Source organism: Cydia splendana, unplaced genomic scaffold, assembly GCF_910591565.1.
Source record: "Cydia splendana unplaced genomic scaffold, ilCydSple1.2 scaffold_70_ctg1, whole genome shotgun sequence".
Lineage (NCBI taxonomy): Eukaryota > Metazoa > Arthropoda > Insecta > Lepidoptera > Tortricidae > Cydia > Cydia splendana.
In genome coordinates, this window is record NW_026946900.1 from 183,047 (window position 1) to 209,098 (window position 26,052).

Below are 26,052 nucleotides of genomic sequence, written 5' to 3' on the forward strand. Positions count from 1 at the left end.
AATTAAATCCGAAGTCCTTACATTACAGATTGGACATTACAGACTCATATTTTTATACATAGTATTTAATTACTGGAACGTTAATTCTAACTATTTATATATATGTAATCGATTCTATATAGGTTGGGCCGACATTTCCGTCAGTATACAAAAGCGGCAAATTTGAAAATGTTGTTTCAATTACAGATCTACGATGACGCTAACGCTTAAAGAATAGCTAAAGTATGCAAAAGGGAAGTCATCACGTATATGAACACACCATGAGTATGATATTGATAGTGATAGGTATTTTGTTAAATTATGAATTATGAAGAGCATAAATAGTGTAGAATGCCGGTTTACACAGTTAAATGTAAGTTTTTATTTCGTCGTGTGCTAATATTTTATCATTTTAGTCAATAATCAAGATAATTTCGTGTAAAAACATAAATTGTTACGCTACGCTAGGGCTTCACAAAATGACTAGTATCGATAACCAGTGGGCATAGTAATAATATAAATTTATTTGCGTTGCAAGTGTTGAAAGTAGGAATTAAATTCGCAACGAGTGGTGATAAATTAAAACACGACCGAAGGCAGTGTTTTTAATCGATACGATTTGCGAATTACCAAGTACAACTACAACGTTTTACCCGACCCTGGATATTTGTCTCGCTCTCTCTTATAGCTGTCTTTGATAGAAATAGAAAATATTTATTTGGCGTACAAAAACATACCTACATTACGGTAAGTACACCATAAAGTTAACAATACAGTAAACATACACCAAATAGGATGCCGCTCAGCATAAGCAGTGTCTGTAAGACACTACGCTGGTTTTCACCCAATACGTACGATGGACGTACGGCGGACCACCTTCCTCACAATAAACCACGATCGCATTGATCGCGATCCAATACGCCCATCCCATCTGTAACAGCTTTTATAACGACTAAAAGCTTTATAACGACTAAATTAAGTAAGGTTGTGTGAAGCGTTTTACAGAAGAGAAAAAAACTATATCCATCTCTTTTCTGGGGCAATTATACTAGCATAGGGTAAATACAGTATGATTCTCTCTGATTATGCACGAATGAGAAAAGATCCTGGCCAAACTATACATTCCATCTTATGCTAATATCCCACATTCATATGACTTATGGTCACCCTAATTAGAAAGAGATGGAGGGCTCAGGTTTGACCTCTCATGTGGACACACTTTTTGGCCAGTGTACACTATCCAGTTTACTCTCTACGTCCGTGCGTCAAACACGTACAAGTGAAGTACTAAAACGTGATGTAATGGAACGGACATCTCGGGACATTTTTTTAAGTGGTAGTACGGAATGCTGACGGTGTAGAATGAGCCCAAAAATGTGCATGGACACAAAGTTAAATTTCAATGCAGAACTGAAATATTCATGTTTTAGTTTAGGGGAAAGTACCTACCTAACCTAATGCAAGCTTTAAAGCTACTATTCCATCCGCTTACCGAGCGCGTCGAATGGGATGACCGCTTGGGCTAACCAGTAAGGTCGTATTTTCCGATTATTCACAGTTCTTAGATCTCTAGAGGGTTCAGCCAAGATGCCAATCATTTGCGACAGAGAGACGTCAGAGTTTCGTTCGCTATGGCGCAAACGATTGATATCTTGGCTAGGCACTCAGTTCACACTACGTTGGACAGCGGTGAGAGAAACTCAATTCCCTAGTACTCGCCCGATATTTGTTTTACTCTGCCTGCTTATTAATTAACGATTGATCCGACTTTCCTTCTTCAAAGAATAAGTATTTCAAGTTAATTACTAAAGTGATACAAAAAGCTTAATATCACTAATAGATATTAGAAGTACTTATACATGCAGAGTGTAGTCTAGTCGACAAGTTCAAAATGGTGAAAAATAGAGATACTACTAAAAATACGTGTGATACCTGGATTCGGATGATGTATAGAAAAATGTATTCGAAGCGTTTATTAGAACACAAAAAAAATCAAAAGTTATAGACATAAAAGGCGGAAAAGAGAAGATACCGTCAACCGGGATGAATAGGGATGATAGGGGTGATAGGGAAGGTCTTCTAATAAGACCGCGTTTTCGCGTAGCAGCACGGGATATGGTAGCTGCTCTCACTGACCCAAGAAGAAAATCCACCCTGTATGTATACCTTTTCGTTGCCTGACCTAATATTAAATAAGTTTCAATAATTGGTCAATGCACAAATTTATAATTCTTACGTGCTATTTAGTAGCTACTTCATAATACCGCATGAGTTTGTGCCGCACCATAACGATAGTACCTTGTAGTCGACCGGGGTACCACATTACGATATTATATAATAATAGTAGACAGTATTAACAGATTCTGCCCCATGTTCCGGCCCTGCCCAACCTTACGTGTAGCAGAGGAAGAAAGTTGGAAAGGGGCAGAATCTGTGAATACTGTCTACTATAATATAATAATGTGATACTCCGCTCGACCGCAATGGTATAATGGTTATATATTTTTTGATTCATATATATTTTATATAATTGTCACAAGATTTAAAAGAATTTTGGGTAATTCTTAACAGGAAATGAGTTCTGTGTCGAAACTTCGTAACAATTGTCATGTTTCTTGTGACAATTGTCATTAGCTTCGCCAAATAAGTACCTACCTACTTATTTATTGTATAATAGTATGCTGACTAGGTATTTTTTTACACTTAAATTTCATAGTTTTTTTATATATTTACTTATCTTGAAAAAATTAAAAACTTCGTAATGTTGATTGATCAAGTGCGGGCTAAGCGTATTCAGTGCACTCCGCGAGCTCTTGAGATTTGCCTCAAAAATGGCGTGAATGGCCGCTAAGACCGAAATACTTGTTTTTAAATAATTATGTCATGCGTCGCCTGTTTGGGTTTGGATATGTATATGTAGGGCACATACTGACTGATACCATGGACAATATTGTATGTATGGCCATGGGACAAAACGGAAACGTACACATGCATTAGGGTATTTAGAGCCAGTAGACAGTATCATAACAACCGGTGTAGTGGTAGTGGTTACGAAGAAATTAACTAATTACGATTTTTTACTTTGGAGCAGCCTGTATGTGTTAGTAGCTCCTGAGGTAACCTTCTTCCACCTTTCTGATTATCTTTCTTATTTATGACACTAATAAGATTCTGACTTTTAATAAACGTCATTATTGCCGCACATTTTCGAACAAATTGTTAAAAGCACTGCCAAGGATTAATACAATACAGGGTATATTGTTTCAAATAAATAAATCATTCATTATACATACCACATGCTACAAAGTATATTTCAGAGTTTTTCAGGGCGAAACATTATTCCATACTTTATTCATTTTAGGCCCTGGGTAATGTTTAAGTAATCATAACTATTACAACACAGTAAACTAAAGAAAATAAAAGTATTTTCTTATTGTACTATTAAATTAAAAAAAAAACAACATATGATTTTACCAAATTTGAGTATATTTACAAATAGGTACTTATTTTTTTCATTTTCACTGGTTCTGTTGTGGCCAGGTGATATTTAGGAGTTCACTCCCGTAGGCAGGATATCGGTAGCGGATGTTTGTGTTTGATGATCAGCTAAAAAGGATCAAAATAGATAATATTAACTAATAAGGAATGAGGATAATAAATTTTAAGAAAATCTAGTTGAGACTAGTTGAGTCTAGTTTTAAAGTTACTTAAAATGAAATTACTATACTTAAGTTTTTATATTATTTACAATTAATAAGCTTATTTATTTATTTAATAACATTTATACAACTTTATAACAAAACACTAAAACTTATATAAAAAAAAACAATTAATTAAATTTGCCCTGTTACTATGTATGTTAGTTAGTGTATCTAGGTCAAATCTTGAAAGCTAAATTTAGGCTTACGGCTCGATTCGGAAAATGAATTAGATTTCTACTAGACTTCAACAAGTTACAATACGGATAATTTAAAGATATTTGTAAGGTAGATATGTCAAAGGTCATTGGGCGTTTTGTTCGGACATATGACCCACAGCGTACACAAACGAAATAGGGCTAGGTATGTAGGTAAATGTATCTGCTACCCACTGGTATGAGTCGCATTCTTGCAAGACATGGGAGAATTGAGAAAAAAATAAAAATCATTTCTCATCATTATAGCATTTTTGCAATGAATTAAGTCAGAACTATTGGAATTATTTCAAATATACTTTGAATAGCTGCTGTTAGATTACGTTGCTGTTGTTATATTGTTTAATATCAATAGGAACAAAAATAAAATCCAGTTCTAAAAAACAATATTTTTATTCTGCTTGATCAAAATCAATTGTTAATTCGTCTAAAAAGGCAGCAGCAGGCGCGTCAATCACTTCTTGATGATAAAAAATAGACTACGCTTGCAGCATGTGCACAGCTTCCGACGGTTTAGGCGGAGTATGTCACTTTCTTAAGAGGGCACTTTCGAGTTAGGTCACGTTCTAAGGACGTCACTTTCTGAGGACGTCACATTCTGAGTGCGTCACTTTCTGAGGTCGTCACATTCTGAGCACGTCACTTTCTGAGAACGCCACTTTTCGTGGGCGTTACTTTCTGAGTACGTCACTTTTTTATACTAAGATTTAAGCGTATACTTACACGAACAATGGATACCAGCAATCAGCTGTACGGCATACGGCCGCTTTTATGTATGACATATACAGGTTGTTTTTTCAGTCGCCATTGAAGGAAAATATGAATCTATAGAGGATAACGGGCGTCTGAATCCAAACGGCAACGACAGTTTCCTGTTATCGTCTATAGATTCGTATTTCCCTTCAATGGTCACTGAAAAAACATTCTGTAAGTATGTCATACATAAAAGTGGCCTTATACCGTACCGCTAATATAATTTCTGGTATCCATTGTTCGTGCAGGCGCACGGTGCACGTGCATGCTAAAAAAGTGACGTACTCAGAAAGTGACGAACTCCGAATGTGACGTCTTCAGAAAGTGGCGTTCTCAGAAAGTGACGTACTCAGAATGTGACGACCACAGAAAGTGACAAACCCAGAATGTGACGTCCTCAGACAGTGACGTCCTCAGAAAGTGACCTAGCTCGAAAGTGACCTCGTAAGAAAGTGACATACTCCGCCTAAACCCTTCCGACGGTAGTGCGATGGCCTTGTATACACGAGCAGTAATAGTTTTGAATACTATTTCTTCCAATAACAACACACAACACTAAGGGCCAGTTGCACCAACCACATTTGACAGACTGATCAACGTCAGCCGGCGCGCCCCGGCGCCTTACTATGAAACTTTCCATACATCAAAAATTAGCGAACTCTTTAACGGTACGAACAGTTTGGTGCAACTGACCCTAACACTATCTCGTACACATACTGTTGAATAACTTTTTTCTGCCGGTTGATACATAAAAAAAATTACATATTTAAAAAAGTGAGATTAAATTCTCTATTTTAAAACTAGTTTGGTCTCTGTACGGGAAAGTTCATAAAGCGGGTCAAAAACGCCCAATGACCTTTGACGTTTCCGCGATTCTGGAGGTCCTCTTGAACGATTTCGACAAGTTATGACTTAGATATCCAAGTCACATCTAGTCGATATCTAATGTAGATCTAGTTGATCTCTAAATCGTTGCAAGATCTTGTGATTATCTCGAAATCCGAATAGGCCTGTTACTTCCCGATTTCCGATTGAGCTGAAATTTTACATTCATATGTAACTTGGAGGTTATTCCCACTAGTTACCACCATGTTGTTACCACCATCGAACTTTCCGTTTTGGTTTCTTGTGAACAATATGATAAATAATTATTAAAGCGGCAGCTGCACGACGACGTACGTCCATGGTTCCTGAGTACAAACTGGTCGATCGTCGGATTGCTTGCCGCGCGCGGCTGCCGCGCTATAATTCAAGATGGTGCCAAAAATAGCTCGCGAGCCAAAATACAGATTTGCCGCGGTCGAACAATGCTTGCGCGGCCGCCGCGCGATATCGAGACGCGGCTTAAGAAAAAGTGACCAAGGCCTCCAGTGCCCCGGGGTGGAATCGAACCAGCGTCCTCTGCTAGGTCACGGCGGCAAGGGCGAATTTTTCTATGTACAGTCGACGTCTTTGATATGTTTACATTTTTCGGTTTATTACAAGGGAGTAAGGTGCAAACATGTAAACATATCTTTGACGTCGACTGTATGTACATATTATTATATATTTTAATGTTTGTTATTACCTATTTTAATTTGTTTGACATGCCTAGAATTAATTTGTTATTTTAGAATAAGAATTGCTGTGCCCTTACAGGGTCCATGTCACTGTACTCGAAATTGTATTGTAACACCTTTATGTAGCAACATGGAAATGCAATACACAATAAACAATGATGATCGGCCTAGCCTAGTCAAAAAGAATCTGAAGTGGATATGCATGATGCAGTTTGCAGGACAGAACCAGGTGCAAAAAAATATAAAGAATTAAATACGAATGTCACACATCGTGACAAACCATAAACGTTTATCGATTATATTATATATTCCTATACATATTTATACTCGCGCACGAAGGGTTCCGTACCATTAGGCCGCCGCCCCACTGCTGCGCACGCTATGTACACGACCCACGTTCCTATTAGTAGGAGATCCCACATATATGGTCGACCTTCACCAACCTGTCTGACGGATGAAACTATGAAAATATGAAAGAAAATATGTTCCAGAACATAAATAAGGGGTCATCCATTAATTACATCACACGTTTAGGAGGAGGGAGTGGGTCAAGAAAATGTGACATGTTGTGACAAGGGGGAGGAGTCACAAACTTTGTGACGTCACTTTAACTTCATCAGTAACCGAAAATTTATTTAAATTATTTTATACGCCAATATACATTTAAATAACAAGTCTTAGAAACGATAATCGTTTTTATTCGTTTAATTTTATTTCTTAATCAGTTTTGGGTTATAAAATTACTAATATTTCTTTTGTCAAAAATATTTTGATAAAATATTAAATAAATATTTGCCGATTTCGTTGATGTGACGTCACACCAGGGGGGAGGGGTTTGCCAAATGTGACCAAGTGTGACAAGGAGGGGGGAGGGGTAAAAAAACCTAGAAATTCGTGTGACGTAATTAATGGATGACCCGTAAATAGGGTTGCCTAAAGAAATATGGTCAAGGCTATTTTTAATAAACTTTTGAAAAAAAATTTTTTTTCGTCAAATTTCACCGATTTGTCTGACGAACGAAATAAGTTTCAATGGAAAGTATACAACTTGTACAACATAAATAAACTAGGTTGCCTATCTTTTTCCGGTCACTATTATGTGGTTGCCGTGTTTAAAGAGGTGATTTTATATCGATAATTGCACTCATCTATCTGACGCTTGAATTATACATCAAAATGATGGCAATTTTATTGCAAATACAATGGTATAGGGTTGCCTGCGAAAATCCGGTCACAAATAAGGGTTGCCAGGATTTTAAATAAAATAAGAAGGGAAGACTTTATCGATAACTCATAAACGGCTTAACTGATCAAGTTTGTTTTAATTTTATTTGAATGAGTTTTTTAGGCACTATTTTCATGATTTTTTTCATATTTTTTGTTTATATATATTATATTGTTTGCATATTTATCCAACGACATGTCACACTATGGGATTGAAGCGAAAAAAATGGATACATACATTTTTTTATTTTTCTTCGGTTGATACCTATGTTGTGATATGTCATTTGATATGAATTTTAAAATGAATAAGGTTCTTCAAAAATTTTTTTTTGCTAAAGTGAATATTTTTGGAAATAATCGCTTCGAAAGAAACAAAATGTATGTGAGGATTTTTTTTTTCGTTTCAACCCTATGGTGTGGGGTGTCGTTGGATAGGTCTTCCAAAATTAATAGGGGTTTTGGAAGAACATTTTTTGATTAAGTGAATATTTTCGGAAATAATCGCTTTGAAAGAAACAAAATGTGTGTGACAATTTTTTTATCGTTTCAAACTTATAGTGTGGGGTGTCGTTGGATAGACCATTCAAAATAAATAGGGCTATATAAACAACATTTTTTGATAAAGTGAATCATTTCGGAAACAATCGTTTAGAAAGAAAAAAAATGGCTTTTCCTTCTAACTTTTGAACCATTGGTCCAAAAAATATGAAAAAAATCATGCCTAAAGAACTCATTCAAATAAAATTAAAACAATCTTGCTTAGTTAAGCCGTTTATGAGTTATCGCTAAAAGTCCTTCCTTCTTATTTTATTTAAAAGCCTGGCAACCCTTATTTTTGACCGGATTTTTGCAGGCAACCCTATACCATTCTATTTGCAATAAAATTACCATCATTTTGATGTATAATTCAAGCTTCAGACAGATGAGTGCAATTATCGATATAAAATCACCTCTTTAAACACGGCAACCACATAATAGTGATCGGAAAAAGATAGGCAACCTAGTTGATTTATGTTGTACAAGTTGTATACTTTCCATTGAAACTTATCTCGATCGTCAGACAAATCGGTGAAATTTGACGAAAAAATGTTTTTTCAAAAATTTATTAAAAATAGCCATGACCATATTTCTTTAGGCAACCCTATTTATTTATGTTCTGGAACATATTTTCTTTCATAAAATATAAGTTTCATCCATCAGACGTATTGGTGAAGGTCGACCATATATGTGGGATCTTAGACCATATACAAAATTTCGTGGGCTTGCCCACGGTTTGTATTAAAACGTGGGCCGTGGATGTAGCGTGCGCAGAAGTGGGGCGCCGGCCTTAAGCAAAAAACGGAAAAAGAATCACGTTTGTTGTATGGGACCCACTTAAGTATTTATTATATTCTGTTTTTAGTATTTGTTGTTATAACGGCAACAGAAATACCCGGAATGGTGGTGTGGTCTGGCCTAGTGGGTAGTGACCCTGCCTATGAAGCCGATGGTCCCGGGTTCGAATCCTGGTAAGGGCATTTATTTGTATGATGATACAGATATTTGTTCCTGAGTCATGGTTGTTTTCTACGTATTTAAGTATTTATATATTATATATATCGTTGTCTGAGTAGGTACCCACAACACAAGCCTTCTTGAGCTTACCGTGGGGCTTAGTCAATTTGTGTAAAAATGTCCTATAAATGTCCTATAATATTAAATACATAATTTGTATGAAAATTTCAACTGTCGGACGACAACGGAAGACGGACGGACGATCAAACGGACAGCGGAGTCTTAGTCTTCGCCGTATTCCTTGAAAGGGGTTATTCTATGGGTCATTTGCAATGATTTAAGTCCAGTCAACCAGGGGTCAAAACTCTTTGGTTTTCAAGTTATATGAGTTTTTAGTTTTTTGTTTACAAAACCCGCCTTTCGACTAAAAAGTGGTAATTGTGAAAAAACTACTCAAATTTGGACGTAAAAAAACATTCACCTAATAGCCAATAAACTACTGATTACGTGAAATAAAAAAAGATTGCCAAAACTTTCCAAAATTTTCAAAAAAAAAGGATTTGAAGTCACAATGTTTTTGTAATTTTCCCCAAACTTTGTAACATTTTAAGGCATTACTTTAAAAAAAAGTATGACACTTTGCGTACAAAATACAGAAATGAGTTCCTCAGCTTTCCAAAAAAGTACGAATGTCGACATGTTCTCTTAAACTTTTTAAAATAATAATAATAATAGCAGAGCAGGTAGGTACCGAAGACAAAAATGCTTACGTAGAAACTAATTACCGTAATGACTTGACATGTATTAGGTACTTACCGAAAATGTAAAATAAGTTTATGGCAAAAATTTCATTTTTGGTACAAGCTTTTATCGCTGACTATACTTTTCTTACGACAGACAACTAATACTCATTATAAATTCTAAAAACCCCTAACACAATTAGGTTGCGTTGTTTCATCACAGAGTTCCTATGGCCACCTCCTGTCTCCATCATCAGATCAGTTCGACAGTACCATATTATTGTATTGTCATCAGGCGGCTTAGCACGGTCGTGTTTTTATCCCTTGTCACCATGCCTGTCACGTTCTAACAAGTATGTAAGTGCGAAAGGGACGCGCATAGTGATAGTCGATAAAAATGGAACCGTGCTGAGCCCGCAGAACTACATACAGCTGTAAATTTTCATGACGCTACGATCCTTGGAAGATGGTTAAATTAGTTACCTTAGATTCCATTACATAGTTAGTTACATACAGGTCGAGAGTTCCTATGGCCACCTCCTGTCTCCATCATCAGATCAGTTCGACAGTATACCATATTATTGTATTGTCATCAGAACTACATACAGCTGCCAATTTTCATGACGCTACAATCCTTGGAAGATGGTTAAATTAGTTACCTTAGATTCCATTAAGTACATAGTTAGTTACATACAGGTCGACCTAATAAAAGCCTGTTAATGAGTTTTAGTTTAGGCGTCCGTATAAATAAATCCAGCGAGTAAACCACAACCACAATACTCTTGCGTACAATAGTCTAATTTACGGTGAACGGGAAAAAAATAGAGCGGTAGGTAGGTAGTTTAAAAAAACGTATGCAGAAAAACGCACAGCTTATCTATGGAATAAGTATACCCTTCACACTCTCGCGGACTTAATAATAATTTATTATAAATGTTATGATCTTATAAATTTGTAAAATCAATGAAAATTCATTTATAATTTATGAATATATAATTTTTATTTAAAATCATTGAAAAATTATCACCTTACTACCAATCCCAGTTTTGAACTGATAATTGATTAACGAAAATTCCTAGAAACCCTTAGAAAGCAAATCTGGCCTGACCTCCGATTAGGTAGTTACATGTACTAATGTAGGGATCAAATTTTAACGGAAATGGTTTGTAAGCTAAACTATTACAACATATTTTGTGAATTATATACCCTTACGTTATTACTATCTATTGAGTAAATTAGACACTACTTAGTTAGGTCACCTGTGTTAAAGTGACATCTATGTTGGTTATTATTAAACTGAATCTCGCCATCTTGTTTTACATGGATAGTGTAAAGATCACTCACACAAACAAGCGCTTAACTAAAATCTTCGCATTTTTCAAATGGTTTTTAATTAAAAATATTGAATAATTGGTCATTATTTTTAACTTGGCGACGACAGACGATTATGCACTACCTAAACATCAAGGTTGTAAGTGCTGTAAATCTACGTATTAAGAGAAAATTGACCAATAAAATTGTATGAAATTCGCATAAGGAGAACCACCTTAACCTGCTTATTCATAAACGTCTATCAAACCTGTGTTAGCTAATTTATGTTTTGTTCCTATCTGTCACTTCGACATTTGTCATTGCTAGAAAAGGACAAAATATAAATTAACTAATTTTGATAGTAATATGACTAATATGTAGGTATATTCGTAATTCTAACGTAAGCACGTAAATCGGTTTCAAGTAAAAATAAGTTTAAGAATATATTAGGCTGTGACAGATGGACGGACAAACATAGACACGAGTAATCATAAAAATATTTGTATTACATTTATAGTTTTTTTTATTTTTACCAAACTTCAACAAATTCAAAACCAATTCCTACTTACGGTAATATAAATTGATAAGTCGACCGCATTAGGTTTTTGTAATAATAAGTTAATGGGCCATTCATTCGTCAAAAAATATTAAATAACACAATAAATCAGACTTGTTGTGAAGGATTAAACTGATACTACTTAAGCCATATTAGACTAGACATAAAAATTCAAAATGGCTCTCTTTCTTGATTCGACTGGCAAATCATATTACTTTTTGGCAACCGGGTTTTTTAACCTAATTAGACCCCGCTGAATCCGAATTTGCCGGTTGCTTAATCGAAATCTTGACCGGAAGTGAGATATTTGACATTAAAGGTCCCTTTTTTTAGTTTTTCGTAAATAACTCTTAAACGGTGGCGCATAGCAAAAAATCTTCTATCACATAAGTAATCTGCATAAAATTGCCTACAAGAAAGATTCAGTACAATTTTTCGCTAGGATCAATATTCAAAGAGATATTAACGCGGGAAATTTAATTATAATCACTTCTAAGGTCCCTTTTTTTAGTTTTTCGTAAATAACTCATAAACGGTGGCCAATATCAAAAAATATTGTTAAACGATAATAATCTACACAAAATTTTAAACAAAAGAGATTCAGTACACTTTTCGCAGGGATCCATATTTAAAAAGATAATAAAGAGGGAAAGTTCTAGTATAATAAATTCCAAGTTTCCTTGTTTTTATTTATTCGTTAATAATTTGAAAAGTTTGACTCATAGCAAAAAATATCTTATACATAAATAAGAAACATAAAATTTCCTACAAGAAACATGTAGAACACTTTTCGCTAGGATCAATATTTAAAAAGACAGAGCAGCGGGTAAGTTATAAATAATCAATTTTAAAGTCCCTTTTTAGTTTTTTTGTAAATAACTCGTAAACGGTGTCCCATAGCAAAATAGGTTTTTAAGAATAAATTATCTACATAAAATTTCCTCCAAAAAATATCTGAAATACTTTTCTCTAGGATCAATATTTAAAGCGATTTTTAAAGGCAATTCACTCGCGTTTCACATATAAAAAATACATTGTTAAAAATTGGGTAATGTACTGTACATCCATCAGATATATCAGAACGGCGAAGGCGCTCACAAATATCTGAACACGCCTCTATTGTCAAGGCGTTAGGGCGCGTGTTCAGATATTATGAACACCTTGGCCGCTCCGATATATCTGATGGCGACTGGACCTAAAAACAGGGACCTGGAAATTGATTACAATTAACTTACCCCCTTTAATACCTCTTTAAATATTGATTGTAACGAAAAAGTGTACAGAACCTTTTTTGTGGACAATTTTATGTTTAATGTTTATGTATAATATTGTTTTGCAACGGGCCACCGTTTACGAGTTATTTACGAAAAACTAAAAAAAAGTGACCTGTGAACTGATTGTAATTAACTTTCTTTCTTTAATATCGCTTTAAATATTGATCCTAGAGAAAAGTATTCCAGATATTTTTTGGAGGAAATTTTATGTAGTATGTAAATTGATTATTTATAACTTACCCGCTGCTCTGTCTTTTTAAATATTGATCCTTGCGAAAAGTGTTCTACATGTTTCTTGTAGGAAATTTTATGTTTATTATTGTATAAGATATTTTTTGCTATGAGTCACACTTTTCAAATTATTAACGAATAAATAAAAACATGGAAATTTAGAATTTATTATACTAGAACTTTCCCTCTTTATTATCTTTTTAAATATTGATCCCTGCGAAAAGTGTACTAAATCTTTTTTGTTTAAAATTTTGTGTAGGTTATTATCGTTTAACAACATTTTTTGATATTGGCCACCGTTTATGAGTTATTTACGAAAAACTAAAAAAAGGGACCTTAGAAGTGATTATAATTAAATTTCCCGCGTTAATATCTCTTTGAATATTGATCCTAGCGAAAAATTGTACTTAATCTTTCTTGTAGACAATTTTATGCAGATTACTTATGTAATAGAACATTTTTTGCTATGCGCCACCGTCTAAGAACTGCGACCCTTACAGAAACGAAATGCTACTAGAAAAGTGGGTTAGGTTAGGTTTGAACTGCGACCCATACAGAAACGAAATGCTACTAGAAAAGTGGGTTAGGTTAGGTTAGAAAAAGGTGACGAAGTGGATTAATTAATTTAATAGGATATATTCAATATTTGCACATTTTTAATTAAAATGTGGTTACAATTTTTGTGGTCATTTACTATTTTTGGGTTTACAGTGATTATTTTGCAGTCATTTGTTTTAATAGGATAGCAAGATTTAAAAATCTGGTTATAATTTTACATTAAAATGGAGTTCTAATTTTCGTGGTCATTTACTATTTTTGGGTTTACAATGATTATTTTGGTGTCATTTTATTTAATAGGATAGCAAGATGTAAAAATTTGGTTATCATTTCACATTAAAATGGGGTTTGAAATTTGGTAACCATTTACAATTTTTGGGTTAATAATGATTAGTTTGGTGTCATTTCCTTTAATAGGATAGTAAAATGTAATAAAATTGGTAATCATTTCACATTAAAATGGTGTTATAATTTTGGTGATCATTTATTATTTTAGGGTGGTAAAGTAGATTTTTTTGGTATTAAATTTACTAAATCTGGTGATCAGTTAAATAGCAGCCGTCTATAATATAGATCAGCGGTCGGCAACCTTTTTAGCAGCCAAGGGCCACATAAGTAGTAGTTAACGGAGGTGACGCGGGCCGTATTTGGTTAATATTTATGACTTTATGAGACATTGTAGTTTGTCACTATTACATACAAAATAGCCAATGCGGCACTCGGGCCGCATGTGACAGGTTTACGAGCCGCATGCGGCCCGCGGGCCGCAGGTTGCCGACCGCTGATATAGATTATACCGGGTGTGGCCTGTAATACGAGCAAAAAATTAAACTGTAGGCTGTACTCCTCATACTGATCAACATTTGTTCAACGACTTTTAAAAATAACTTGTAGTTTGATTTTTAAATCACTTTAAAGTTTATTCTAAGACGCAATGTATTGCGAATTGTGTTATGTTTAAGGCGTGACAAGCAACGTCAATCACAATGATATGCTAAACCAGTATGCTACCATTGCTACCAGTGCATGAAATAAACATTAGGACTCGTTAACCATACTAGTGCCTACTATACTTTAGTACTAAATGTTTAAAAGAACTAATTGCTATTTTTAACTCAAGGGAGCGATATGAAAGTAAAAAGAAACCGTTTAAATCTTTATTCAAGTCAAACTAGGCTGGCTTCAACCCTACATATCTGACCTGAGAAGATTTCGCCCTATATGGGACCGGCAACAAACTCAGAGGGACAAATCTTTTCAAAACAAGTTAAAACAACACATAACACATCATTTCTTTATTTCACAAAAGTAAGCTTCTAATGAAACATAAGAAATCAAAATAATACTTGAAATAAAACACTTAGCTAAATGGTTAAAGAACGCGGGATTCTATAAGCTATCAGAATAATCCTTCAGGTATAAACCTTCAGGAACGTAGCGAGTTAGGCACGAGGTTGGCTAACGAGTAGGTCCGATCTCTAGCGCGGTCCGATCAAGAAGAACTACCAGCGGCGGGGCCTCTCCGCTCCCGCCTCAGTCAAGTTGGCAAACCTGCTCGACCAGTCTACCAACATACCGACAAAAAGCCAACTCGTGCCTACGCTCACTCTAGAGAAACCTCTCGACGTTCCAAAGCCTTCTACCTGTCATCTCAGTTCAACAACACGCCAATAGATGGCGTTACTCTCTACGCAACTTTATTTCAACAATGCGCCAATAGACGGAGTTACTCTCTACACAACTTTATTTATTTTGTTACAACCAAATAATACGTAGCTCAACATTGCTAATCGATTTTATACAGGCGTCTAAAATAATGAACTATAACGCTGCAATACGTCTTTCTGGTGTCAGGGTCCGACACGGCCGTCCTGCGCTACACACGTCCTCGTGTGTGGGTGTATGCATTTGATTCTGTAACAAAATACTCAGCACAGTATCTCATCGCTCGGTCATTCCTGACCCACAATTTGGGTCTCTCTCAAATTACTATTAAAATCAAACTTTGTTATCTATCCAACCAGAAAAAATGATTGTTTAAAATTACTTTAACAATCCTTAATTCTCTAGTCAAAAATAGTCCATCGAGCAACGACTTAATAAAAATAATCAGTAATCATCGCCGCTATCTAGCGGATACACTCCATTAATCATCGCCTCCATCTGGCGGATACTCTCAAATTTATGTGAAACAGAACAATCTCAAACATCAAAAACACAAATCACAACAGCTCTAATTCATTGCTCGACAGTATCACTATTGTCATCAATATCAATTTACGGGGAAATTATCTGGCATTAAAAAAAATATTTTGGTCAAATGTGATAATAATCATTGTAGGACATCTTAAAATAAATAGCACTCTGACTTAATAATGCAAATTTTACTCATATGAACACAGTACATCAACGGGAATTCATTTTTAACAAAACAACACCAGTCCTTCGGTGCATTGCCAGTCTTTCGGCAGATACCAGACCCTCGTCAGAAGTAACCATCTCAGCCGCGTAAGTGCTACTCCTTGCAAAGAGCATTCTGCACATAAAAAGCAGACCACGTGCACCTTTTACATGCTCCGGCACTTCTGATGCGGTCACTATATAATACCCAGTCCATCTAAAGCAAAACATTAGTGCCCATTCCATCGGGCGTGCCTTCAGTCCATCGAAAGCAAAACAGTAGTGTCCAGTCCATCGGGCGTGCCTTCAGTCCATCGAAAGCAAAACAGTAGTGCCCAGTCCATCGGGCTTGCCTTCAGTCCATCGAAAGCATGACAGTATTGCCCAGTCCATCGGGCGTACTTTCAGTCCTTCGAAAGTACAAGCTTTCAGTCCAACGAAAGCAAAAACAATGTTAAGAGTGAATTCCAAAAATAAAATAAAAACGGTTCTTTAAATCATGTTACTCAGAACCATTGGTACTATCAGCGTCAACTGATCAACTGAAACTGAACATCACTGATCAAAATCACTAAAGATAGCTTTCTACTTTAGCTTTAACAACAGAAACTCAGCTTTCTACTTTAGCTTTAACAACAGAAACTCGCTCAAAACTTCTATGCAGAAGTAAATCCTCTCAAAATAATCCCAACAAAATGGGAACTGCTCACCAGATTAATAAAGCATGATGCACGCGTCCCAGTCAAAGGTGGTGGTGAAGTCCAACCCAAGCACGAAGGCTGATGCTTTCCGCCTTGCAATTGCCGTTGCTGCGGCAGATGGCGAGATGCACGATGTAGTTTAACATAGCTGGCTGTTACTGAAATCATCATTAGCACGGCATCAGGTTTATCATGTAAGCAGGATAAACTCAAAGGTTTATTAAATGCAATGTAGCAGACAAAAAAACATGTTTCCAATGTATACGGGACTTCAAAAATCTCAGAATAAAATTTAAACTTCAATGAGTGCGTTTTATTTCATTCTATGAACAAACAAACATGTGTTCCAAAAATAAGTAACACGGTAAAATGGGCCAATACGAAAAGTGACAGCTAATTAGTTACGTTAGACTGTTATGCTTCGCCATTACACTGAAAATAAAATTCACTAATAAACAATTGGAACGAAACCTGTCCTTTTATTTCCAAATCTCCAGAACAGACGATACTGCACAGCTGCTTCTGTGTTACAGGTGTGATGGTGTCTGCAAGTTCGCTCGGCTCTGGCTGCAGGACACTGTAACATTAATTTTCATATGCGTAGCTCATGTTTTCATAGTATGCACGATTTGTGATCTATCACGGCATTACGGGCAATAATTTGTCGCAATTTTATTAATTACTAAACGTTACAGGGTAACGTAAAGTAAGTAAGTAGTATTACATAATCCTATGCATTGGCAAATCAGCAGGATCAATTTCTAACGGTGCATTGTATTTTCATGAAAAAAAAAATATTTTTTGAGGGTAGATGCACAAGTGAGCGATGAAATAATATCACGTCGTGATAGCTAATACTTGGTTTTAATTAACAGTATGGATTTCAAATCAAAATAACTCAAGATCGCTTCGATTTAAATGGATTATAAAAATTAATTATAAAGAAACGTAACGATCCCAGAGATGACGTCACGTCACAACCGTTATGCTAGACTGCCTCAATCATAATTCACAATTTCACAATAATTCTCACCAAATAACAATGAATTGCACTCACCTTTCAATAAAGGTTAGATACGTGAGCTTACCATTACCACGTGTCCAGATTATGGAATGTAGGTCACCAAAACACACGGAAATACACCACGCTCCCAGGTGGCTGTGCAAGCAATACATGAAACTCTGCATCCATCCCACTTGCTGATGTCGAAGACCGAGGGTCTTAAAGGGCGGTGGGCGCGTGGGGGTAGTACGATAATGTATTACTTCACAGCTAAACCAGTATGCTACCATTGCTACCAGTGCATGAAATAAACATTAGGACTCGTTAACCATACTAGTGCCTACTATACTTCAGTACTAAATGTTTAAAATAACTAATTGCTATTTTTAACTCAAGGGAGCGATATGAAAGTAAAAAGAAACCGTTTAAATCTTTATTCAAGTCAAACTAGGCCGGCTTCAACCCTACATATCTGACCTGAGAAGATTTAGCCCTATATGGGACCGGCAACAAACTCAGAGGGACAAATCTTTTCAAAACAAGTTAAAACAACACATAACACATCATTTCTTTATTTCACAAAAGTAAGCTTCTAATGAAACATAAGAAATCAAAATAACACTTGAAATAAAACACTTAGCTAAATGGTTAAAGAACGCGGGATTCTATAAGCTATCAGAATAATCCTTCAGGTATAAACCTTCAGGAACGTAGCGAGTTAGGCACGAGGTTGGCTAACGAGTAGGTCCGATCTCTAGCGCGGTCCGATCAAGAAGAACTACCAGCGGCGGAGCCTCTCCGCTCCCGCCTCAGTCAAGTTGGCAAACCTGCTCGACCAGTCTACCAACATACCGACAAAAACGCCAACTCGTGCCTACGCTCCCTCGAGAGAAACCTCTCGACGTTCCAAAGCCTTCTACCTGTCATCTCAGTTCAACAACACGCCAATAGATGGCGTTACTCTCTACGCAACTTTATTTCTGTAGGTACTTTATATTTATGCATGTTGTGGGTAAGCGTACAATAAATGAACTTTAGTCTTGATCAGAAACTGGTGTTTGATTGTCGCGTCCCAAGTACCTTAACATGGCGCAGCCGTTTTGAACCTTTTGTAGAAATAGTGCATGCGTTAATTGAGACGGGTATTGAAAACTCGAAAATTGTAGTGATATTACGATTTTGTAGACATTTGGATTGCAATAATATACATATATACGTACATACAGAGAAGTGTTTGTGCCATAATGGAAGCTGTGTTGCCGCCGCCATTACCGTTTAGTTTTACAAATAATTTGGAAAATGTTACATCAGGGAACCTCTCCAAAGAATGGGAGAAATGGAGAAAATCATTCCAAGTTTATTATGAGGCGTGTGAATTATCTAAAAAAAGTGCTCAGGTGCAGATGAGCATATTGCTGCATGTGATTGGTGAGCAGTGTCGCGAGGTACATGCTCAATTTGAAGGTACATTTGCCAGTCTAAAGGATTTATTGGATAAATTCGAATCTTTTTTCTCACCGAAAAAAAATATTACCATCGAAAGGCACAGATTCTTTACTCGGTGTCAAAAACAAAGTGAATCAATTGAGCAGTACGCGTTCGAGTTGAAAAAGCTAGCAAGTGCTTGTGAATTTAAGGAGCTAATAGATGATTTGATAAGGGATCGCCTCATATGTGGAATACAGGAGAACGCGCTGAGGGAGCGTTTGTTGCGAGAGCCGGACTTAACTCTAAAAAAGTCCCTGGAAATATGTAATATTGCGCAAATATCGAAAGTGCAGGCGGGGTCAATCAAGAAAGAGTCCAGTGAACATGAAGCTTATACTTATAATATTACAGCAAGTAATAGTCAAGACCAGTTTATGCTAGAGGAAGGCGGTATTCCGTACGGTCAGGTGAATTGGATATCAAGACGTGGAGGGTACGGAGCGCGAGGCGCGCCGAGGGGCAGAGGTCGCGGCTGGTCGCAGCCGGCCCCGCGCCCCGCGCCGCCGCGCCGCCGTGCCGCTCCTGCGCAAACAGCTGTTTCATCGCGAGAGATGAGACAACAACGTCAACAAACGGGACCTTATGGTGAAATTAAATCTGAAGTGCAGTGTCTAAAGTGCGGGTTTGCTCACGGTATCTATATGAAGTGTCCGGCTTTAGGAAAAATGTGTTTGAGTTGTAATAACTATGATCATTTCTCACGCATGTGCACGGTGTATAACGTACAAGCTGTGGAGTCCTCAGTGGAACCTATCGATCAGGTAATCTATTGTCTTAGTAATTCGAGTAGTGATTGGTCTATAGATTTAACCTTCGGAGCAGATGTTACTATTAATTTTAAACTGGATACCGGGGCCGATGCGAATATTTTACCAATAAGATATTTGAGCCAGGTTGGTTTAGCAGAACAAGATTTATCTAAGACGTGTATAAAGTATAAGAGTTACTCAGCTAACGATATCATTGTACTAGGCACGTGTCATTTGAAAGTGCAGTACAAAAATAACTTTTATATACTGGAGTTCGTGATAGCGGATGTACCGTCCTATGTAGTACCGGTGTTAGGCCGCGAATCGTGCAGTGAACTTGAGGTAGTTAGATTGATAAAGGACATTAGCGTCATACAGGATTATGAGTATATCTTTCGCGAGTACAATGACGTTTTTGAGGGGTTAGGATGTATGCCTGGCGAGTACAAGATAGAAATTGATAGTAGTATTAGACCCGTAGTCCACGCTCCGAGAAAGATGCCGGTAGCTTTAAAAGATAGTATCAAGGAAAAATTAGATAATATGGTAGATGAGGGCATAATTGCAAAAGTGGAAGGCCCTACCGACTGGGTTAACAGTATGACTGTAGCGCGAAAATCTAATGGCGACCTACGGCTTTGTTTAGACCCACGTGACTTAAATCAGGCCATTAAAAGGGAACATTTCAAGCTCCCGACCTTGGATGAAATTACTGTAAATTTATTGGGATCTAAATATTATAGTACGTTGGATGCAAAACAGGGATTTTGGCAGTTGCGTTTGCACAAAGATAGTACGGATCTTTGCACATTCAACACATGTTTCGGTAGGTATAAGTTTTTAAGGTTACCGTTCGGAATTACGTCCGCTTCAGAGGTTTTTCATAAGAAAATGTTTGAAAATTTTGATGACATTCCGGGAGTGTGCCTATTTATAGATGACTTACTTATACACGGCCGTACGAAAGAAGATCACGACGACCGACTGAAAAGGGTTTTGAACAGGTGCAGGGAAATCAATTTAAAGTTGAATAGAGATAAATGCAAATTTGGTTTAACAGAAATTAAATATTTAGGTCATAGAATTAGTGCACAAGGTATATATCCAGATAGCTCACATACCTCTGCCATAAAAAATATGCCACGACCAGAAAACATAAAAGATTTAGAGAGATTTTTGGGAATGATTAATTACGTAGGCAATTTCATACCAAACTTATCGGATAGGAATTTTGTATTGAGAGAGTTGTTACGTAAGGATACCGAATGGCATTGGACAGAGCACCACCAAAAAGCGTTTGATGACTTGAAAGATTGTTTGACAAAAGCTCCCGTTTTACAGTTTTATGATCTCAATAAACCCGTGGTAATTTCAGTAGATTCGTCTAAGAATGGATTAGGATCATGTCTTATGCAAGATGAATTACCAGTTTGTTATGCTTCGCGATCGCTTACGAAAGCTGAGCAAGCTTACGCTCAGATTGAGAAGGAGCTTCTGGCCGTGGTTTACGCGTGTGAGAAATTTTATACATATATATATGGTAGGGGTGACATAATAATAGAAACGGACCATAAGCCTTTGGTCAGTATAATTTGCAAGCCCATAGCAACCGCTCCAGCTAGATTACAGCGAATGTTGCTTCGTCTACAGCCGTACACGTTTAAATTAGTTTATAAGCCGGGAAAATACTTGTATATGGCAGATACGTTATCACGCGCTGTAGAACCGACGCGCGGTCCAGTTGAAGTACCGCGAGACCAGCTAGACTTGCAAGCACAAGTTTGTGCCATCGCAGTGAGTAACCCGTTACTGGACACGCATTTTGTAAAAATACAAGTTGCTACGCAAAATGATGTGGAAATACAAACAGTACTCAGGTATGTTAAGGATGGGTGGCCAACGCATAAACATGAGGTTGACATTCAAGCGAGGTCTTATTGGGGTTACCGCGACGAACTTACGTTAGCATATGGCATGTTATGGAGAGGCGATAGAATTGTTATTCCAGTTGCAATGCGCAACGAAATGTTAAGGCGTGTGCATATAGGGCACTTAGGCTTAGATAAATGTAAGTTGCGTATTAGGGAGAGTATGTTCTGGCCAAATATAAATGCACATGTAGAGGACTACATTAGTAACTGTCAGGCATGTTTGACATTTAAAAATCAAAATAGAAAAGAAACTTTAATCCCACATCCAGTGCCAGAAAGGGCGTGGTCCAAACTAGGGGTTGATATATTCCATTTTCAGCAAAACCAATACTTGATAGTAGTAGATTATTTTAGCAAATATGTTGAAGTTGCAAAATTGAATTCTCTAACCTCTGATAACGTTATCAAGGAATTGAAAATAATTTTCAGTCGACATGGTATTCCTAACACGGTGATCTCTGATAACGGCCCTGAATTTAGATCCAACAGTTTTGAAATATTCTCGGCAGAGTGGAGTTTCCAACATATAACGTCATCGCCACACTTTGCACAGTCTAATGGTCAAGTTGAGAGGACGGTTCAAACAATTAAAAACTTGCTAAAGAAAACTCACTATGAAAAAACGGAATTTAGAATAGCTTTAATAGAATATTTGAATACTCCCATTAGTAACAAACTAGCTTCCCCTTCTGAGCTTCTTAACAGCCGTAAACTAAGAGGTATTGTACCATGTGAACCATGTCCTCCAAAACTGCTTTTGCCTAAAATTCAGAAAAATGTAAAAAAAGAGTTGGAAATACGCCAAGAAATGCAAAAAAATCAGTATGATAAAAATGCTCGCGATATGTCTGAATTACACCCTGGACAAAATGTAAAAGTAAGAATAGACAAACGTTGGGTGAGTGGTACCGTCGTATCATTGCGCGGTATACGCTCGTATCTTGTAAAAATATGTGGTGGTGGCACTTTGATTAGGAATAGACGACATCTTATTAAAGATTCTGATCAGCGCCCGGCAGCGCAAGACATTTCAGTGTGCCCTCTGCCTTATGATGATATCGCTATCTGCAGTGATAACGCGGTGACGTCATCGAGCGGTGTGGCTGGCGCGCCGCGCGCCCTCGACACCGGGTTTGATTCTCGTGACACGGTCGCGCACCCCGGTCCATCCAGTATACTGTCTGCTCCCACCAATAATAATAGTAATAACTATGTTACTCGCTCCGGCAGGGAGGTGATCGTTCCTGATCGGTGGGGTTCGTGGGGCTGGTAAACAGTTTGGAATGGTAATGTATTTTAACATACTGTATACCTATAATGAAAAATTGTTTATTAAGGGTTACAATTTCCATTACAATAGTAATAAGGTTGGAACCTTCTTTTAAGTATAAAATATACTTGTGGCAGAAGGCCCCGCTCTTCCATAATTTGAGAGGGTACAATCCATAATATAATTTAGTATGTTACAACAAAGTATGTTACTTATAATTACTATAAGACATGCTATAAAATTATTTCGAACTTAATATACTTAATAATATTACATATACTTAATAATATTACATAATAAGTTCTATAATGATCAATGTTATATCTATAATAATGTAATGCCTGTACATGCACTTCAAGTTGGTCTTGTTTTTGCTGCTAAATAAAATGTGTATTTTGTTATAAGTTATTTTAATAATTTTCATGATAATGTAATGAAATTAGGGCTTGCAATTCGAATATTCGAATATTCGAATATGTCGAATATTCGACCTGTTTTGATATTCGAATATTCGGCCGCTCAGGTTTCGAATATTCGAATATTTTTTATTACTAGGTAAAATCTATTTTCATCCGTTATAGTTACAGTTTCTGTGTATTTTGCCGGGTATTAACAGTGAATGAGGAACCGTAGGTACCCAAATGCGAAGGAAATAATGTTTTTACTGTATTCCTCTCAATAGGCTTCGTGAATACAGTTAAACCTAACTCAATTTCAAAGGAAACGAAATCAAAAAGTATGTTTTATTACGGTGCGGCTAATGCTTTTTCTAGGTACAAGTAACTTTACGTAAGTTTTAAGATAAAGGGTCATTTTGTTTATTGAGTAAAATCGTACCTTAACTGAATATTCGAAGTCTAAACCTTGCCCTTTATCGCAATTCACAAATTTGATCATACCAAACCTACCGAACTAGCTCTAACCATGCACCTTTAGCTAACGAATAATCCACCCCGTAGTCAGCCAACTTTTTCCCTTAAATATTCCAATACCAATTATATAACTTATTATATAACAGCCGACCATTAGGAATCAAAACTAAACTTGCCAAGACTAATAAAGTCAATAAAGATTCAAAATACAATGGAATTAAAGGCCATTTTACAGGCTTCTTAACGACAAGAAGTTAATTTAAATCAGAAAATGATTAGTGATTAGTTGATTACTTACTAAAATGTTTTCTCTCTTACATACGTGTTTGGATGGTTAAAGTTATATTAATTCACGCAACGACGCATTTATAATAAAAAGTTTTATCAAGAAATATTGAAAATGACTAATTTTTGCGTTTTAGGTACTTACTTGCTTTTATAAACGTGGGTATTTCAGAGTAGGATGATAAAATCTAGTCAATAAGTGGATTTCTGCAAAATATCATTAATTTTAGCAATATGTGGAAAAAGCTTTTGAATAAAACCGATAATAAAACTGATAATAAACCGATTTTTCGTTCCTTTTCTTATTTTTTTTAAATATTCGAATAATTATTCGAATATTCGAATATCTCGTCAGAAAAAGTCGAATATTCGAATACCTGAAAGTTTCGAATATTTGCAAGCCCTACTTCCAACGCAAAATATTTCAATCTGAAGTCCGCATGCTTCCAGTGTTCCATGGGTGGGACGTTTTTGATTTTATGCATATCATATATCTCGATTTTAATCAAATGTGATGCATAGGCCCCGTCGTCTTGTCCGGATGACAAGTTTGCAACACCGTCTGGTGAACTTTTGCTCACATTTGAAGACCGTTTCACAACTTTAGACTGCTTTTTAGGTCGTTCAAAGAAGCTATCGATATTGTTTCCTGAACGTTTCTTTGCGATGGCTTGTTTAACTTTGAGACCAAGCGTACCCTCTTCATCGCTTGATTCGTCTTTATTATCATCCGGGTAGTAATAGTTCTTGAAAGTATTTTCAGTGAACTGAAACAATATAAAACAATAATTTACACACTGTCTACAATCTTGATAATTAAAACACAAAGAACACAAGTGAAAACAAAACAAAGTAAGTTACGGTAATAAAAGACATACTTACATCCATTGTTGGGTCTTTCTATAAACACTTAAACACTTCACTGTTGAATTAACACTATATTTCTATATACTGCAGTAGATACAAGGAGCTCTGATACAGAGGACTGCCACGACAGTAATACTTACTCAAAGCCATTTCTCTTCGGCTTTTATACTGTGATAGTGAGCAGGATACAGTATCGTTCAAATCATGTCTCAACAGGTTCATCTAATACAGACGCTCTCTTTACTAAAACCCAAATTCAAAAGCATAATAGGAAACAATAAATCCATTGTCAGTATAAAATATAATAGATGTCTACCAATAAAGCAATTATGCTGTTATAACAATGAATACCGACACACAAGAAATGCCGACGTATTAGACTAAATCATGTTGAAACCAGTTGACACGTCTCGTTATTTTTTTAAAATCATACAAAGTAACATGTCTCAACAAGTTCATCTAAACAGACGCTCCCTGTACTCAAACCCAAATTATATCCACATAATAATCCATTGTCAGCATAAAATATAATAGACGTCTATCAATAAAGCAATTAAGCTGTTATAACAATGAAAACAAGTGCACAAGAAATGCCTCACACGCCTAGTTATTATTTTAATAATACAAAGAAACAAGTAGCTACGAGTTTACTTTCTACTACTATACTAAGTTTAAGAAGATAGAATAGTTTAAGAATAAAAAAGGCTACATTAGGTTGAATTGCATTTATCGCAGACAAAAATAATGAGTTAGAAATAGGTAAAACTAAATAAAATAACACAATACAATATGCACAATATAGGTAAGTATGTATACGATATGTAGGATGCTTTAGTTTGGATAGGTAAGAAGTTTAGGTATTTAGGTTAAAACATAACTTGAACGAAGACTAGG

General features: G+C 36.2%; 1 protein-coding gene and 1 long non-coding RNA gene across 2 annotated transcripts in view; one reads left to right on the forward strand and one right to left on the reverse strand.

Moving 5' to 3' along the window:
• LOC134805861 (uncharacterized) overlaps positions 1–26,052 on the reverse strand; it is a 303,036-nt gene that overhangs the window by 169,027 nt on the left and 107,957 nt on the right. The gene's annotated exons all lie outside the window — the stretch shown is intronic.
• LOC134805863 (uncharacterized) lies at positions 18,928–23,137 on the forward strand. The gene is made up of 3 exons (XM_063779066.1): positions 18,928–20,531; positions 21,636–21,810; positions 22,936–23,137. The coding sequence occupies exons 1-3, from the start codon at positions 18,941–18,943 to the stop codon at positions 23,135–23,137; spliced, it is 1,968 nt and encodes a 655-aa protein (XP_063635136.1). The 5' UTR covers positions 18,928–18,940.

Coding starts and splice junctions, on each gene's coding strand:
- LOC134805863 (XM_063779066.1), top strand. CDS start 18,941: ATGGAAGCTGTGTTGCCGCCGCCATTACCGTTTAGTTTTACAAATAAT. Junction 20,532..21,635: donor CCCTACCGACTGGGTTAACA/GTATGACTGTAG, acceptor TGTATATGGCAG/ATACGTTATCACGCGCTGTA. Junction 21,811..22,935: donor GAAATACAAACAGTACTCAG/GTATGTTAAGGA, acceptor CGCTATCTGCAG/TGATAACGCGGTGACGTCAT.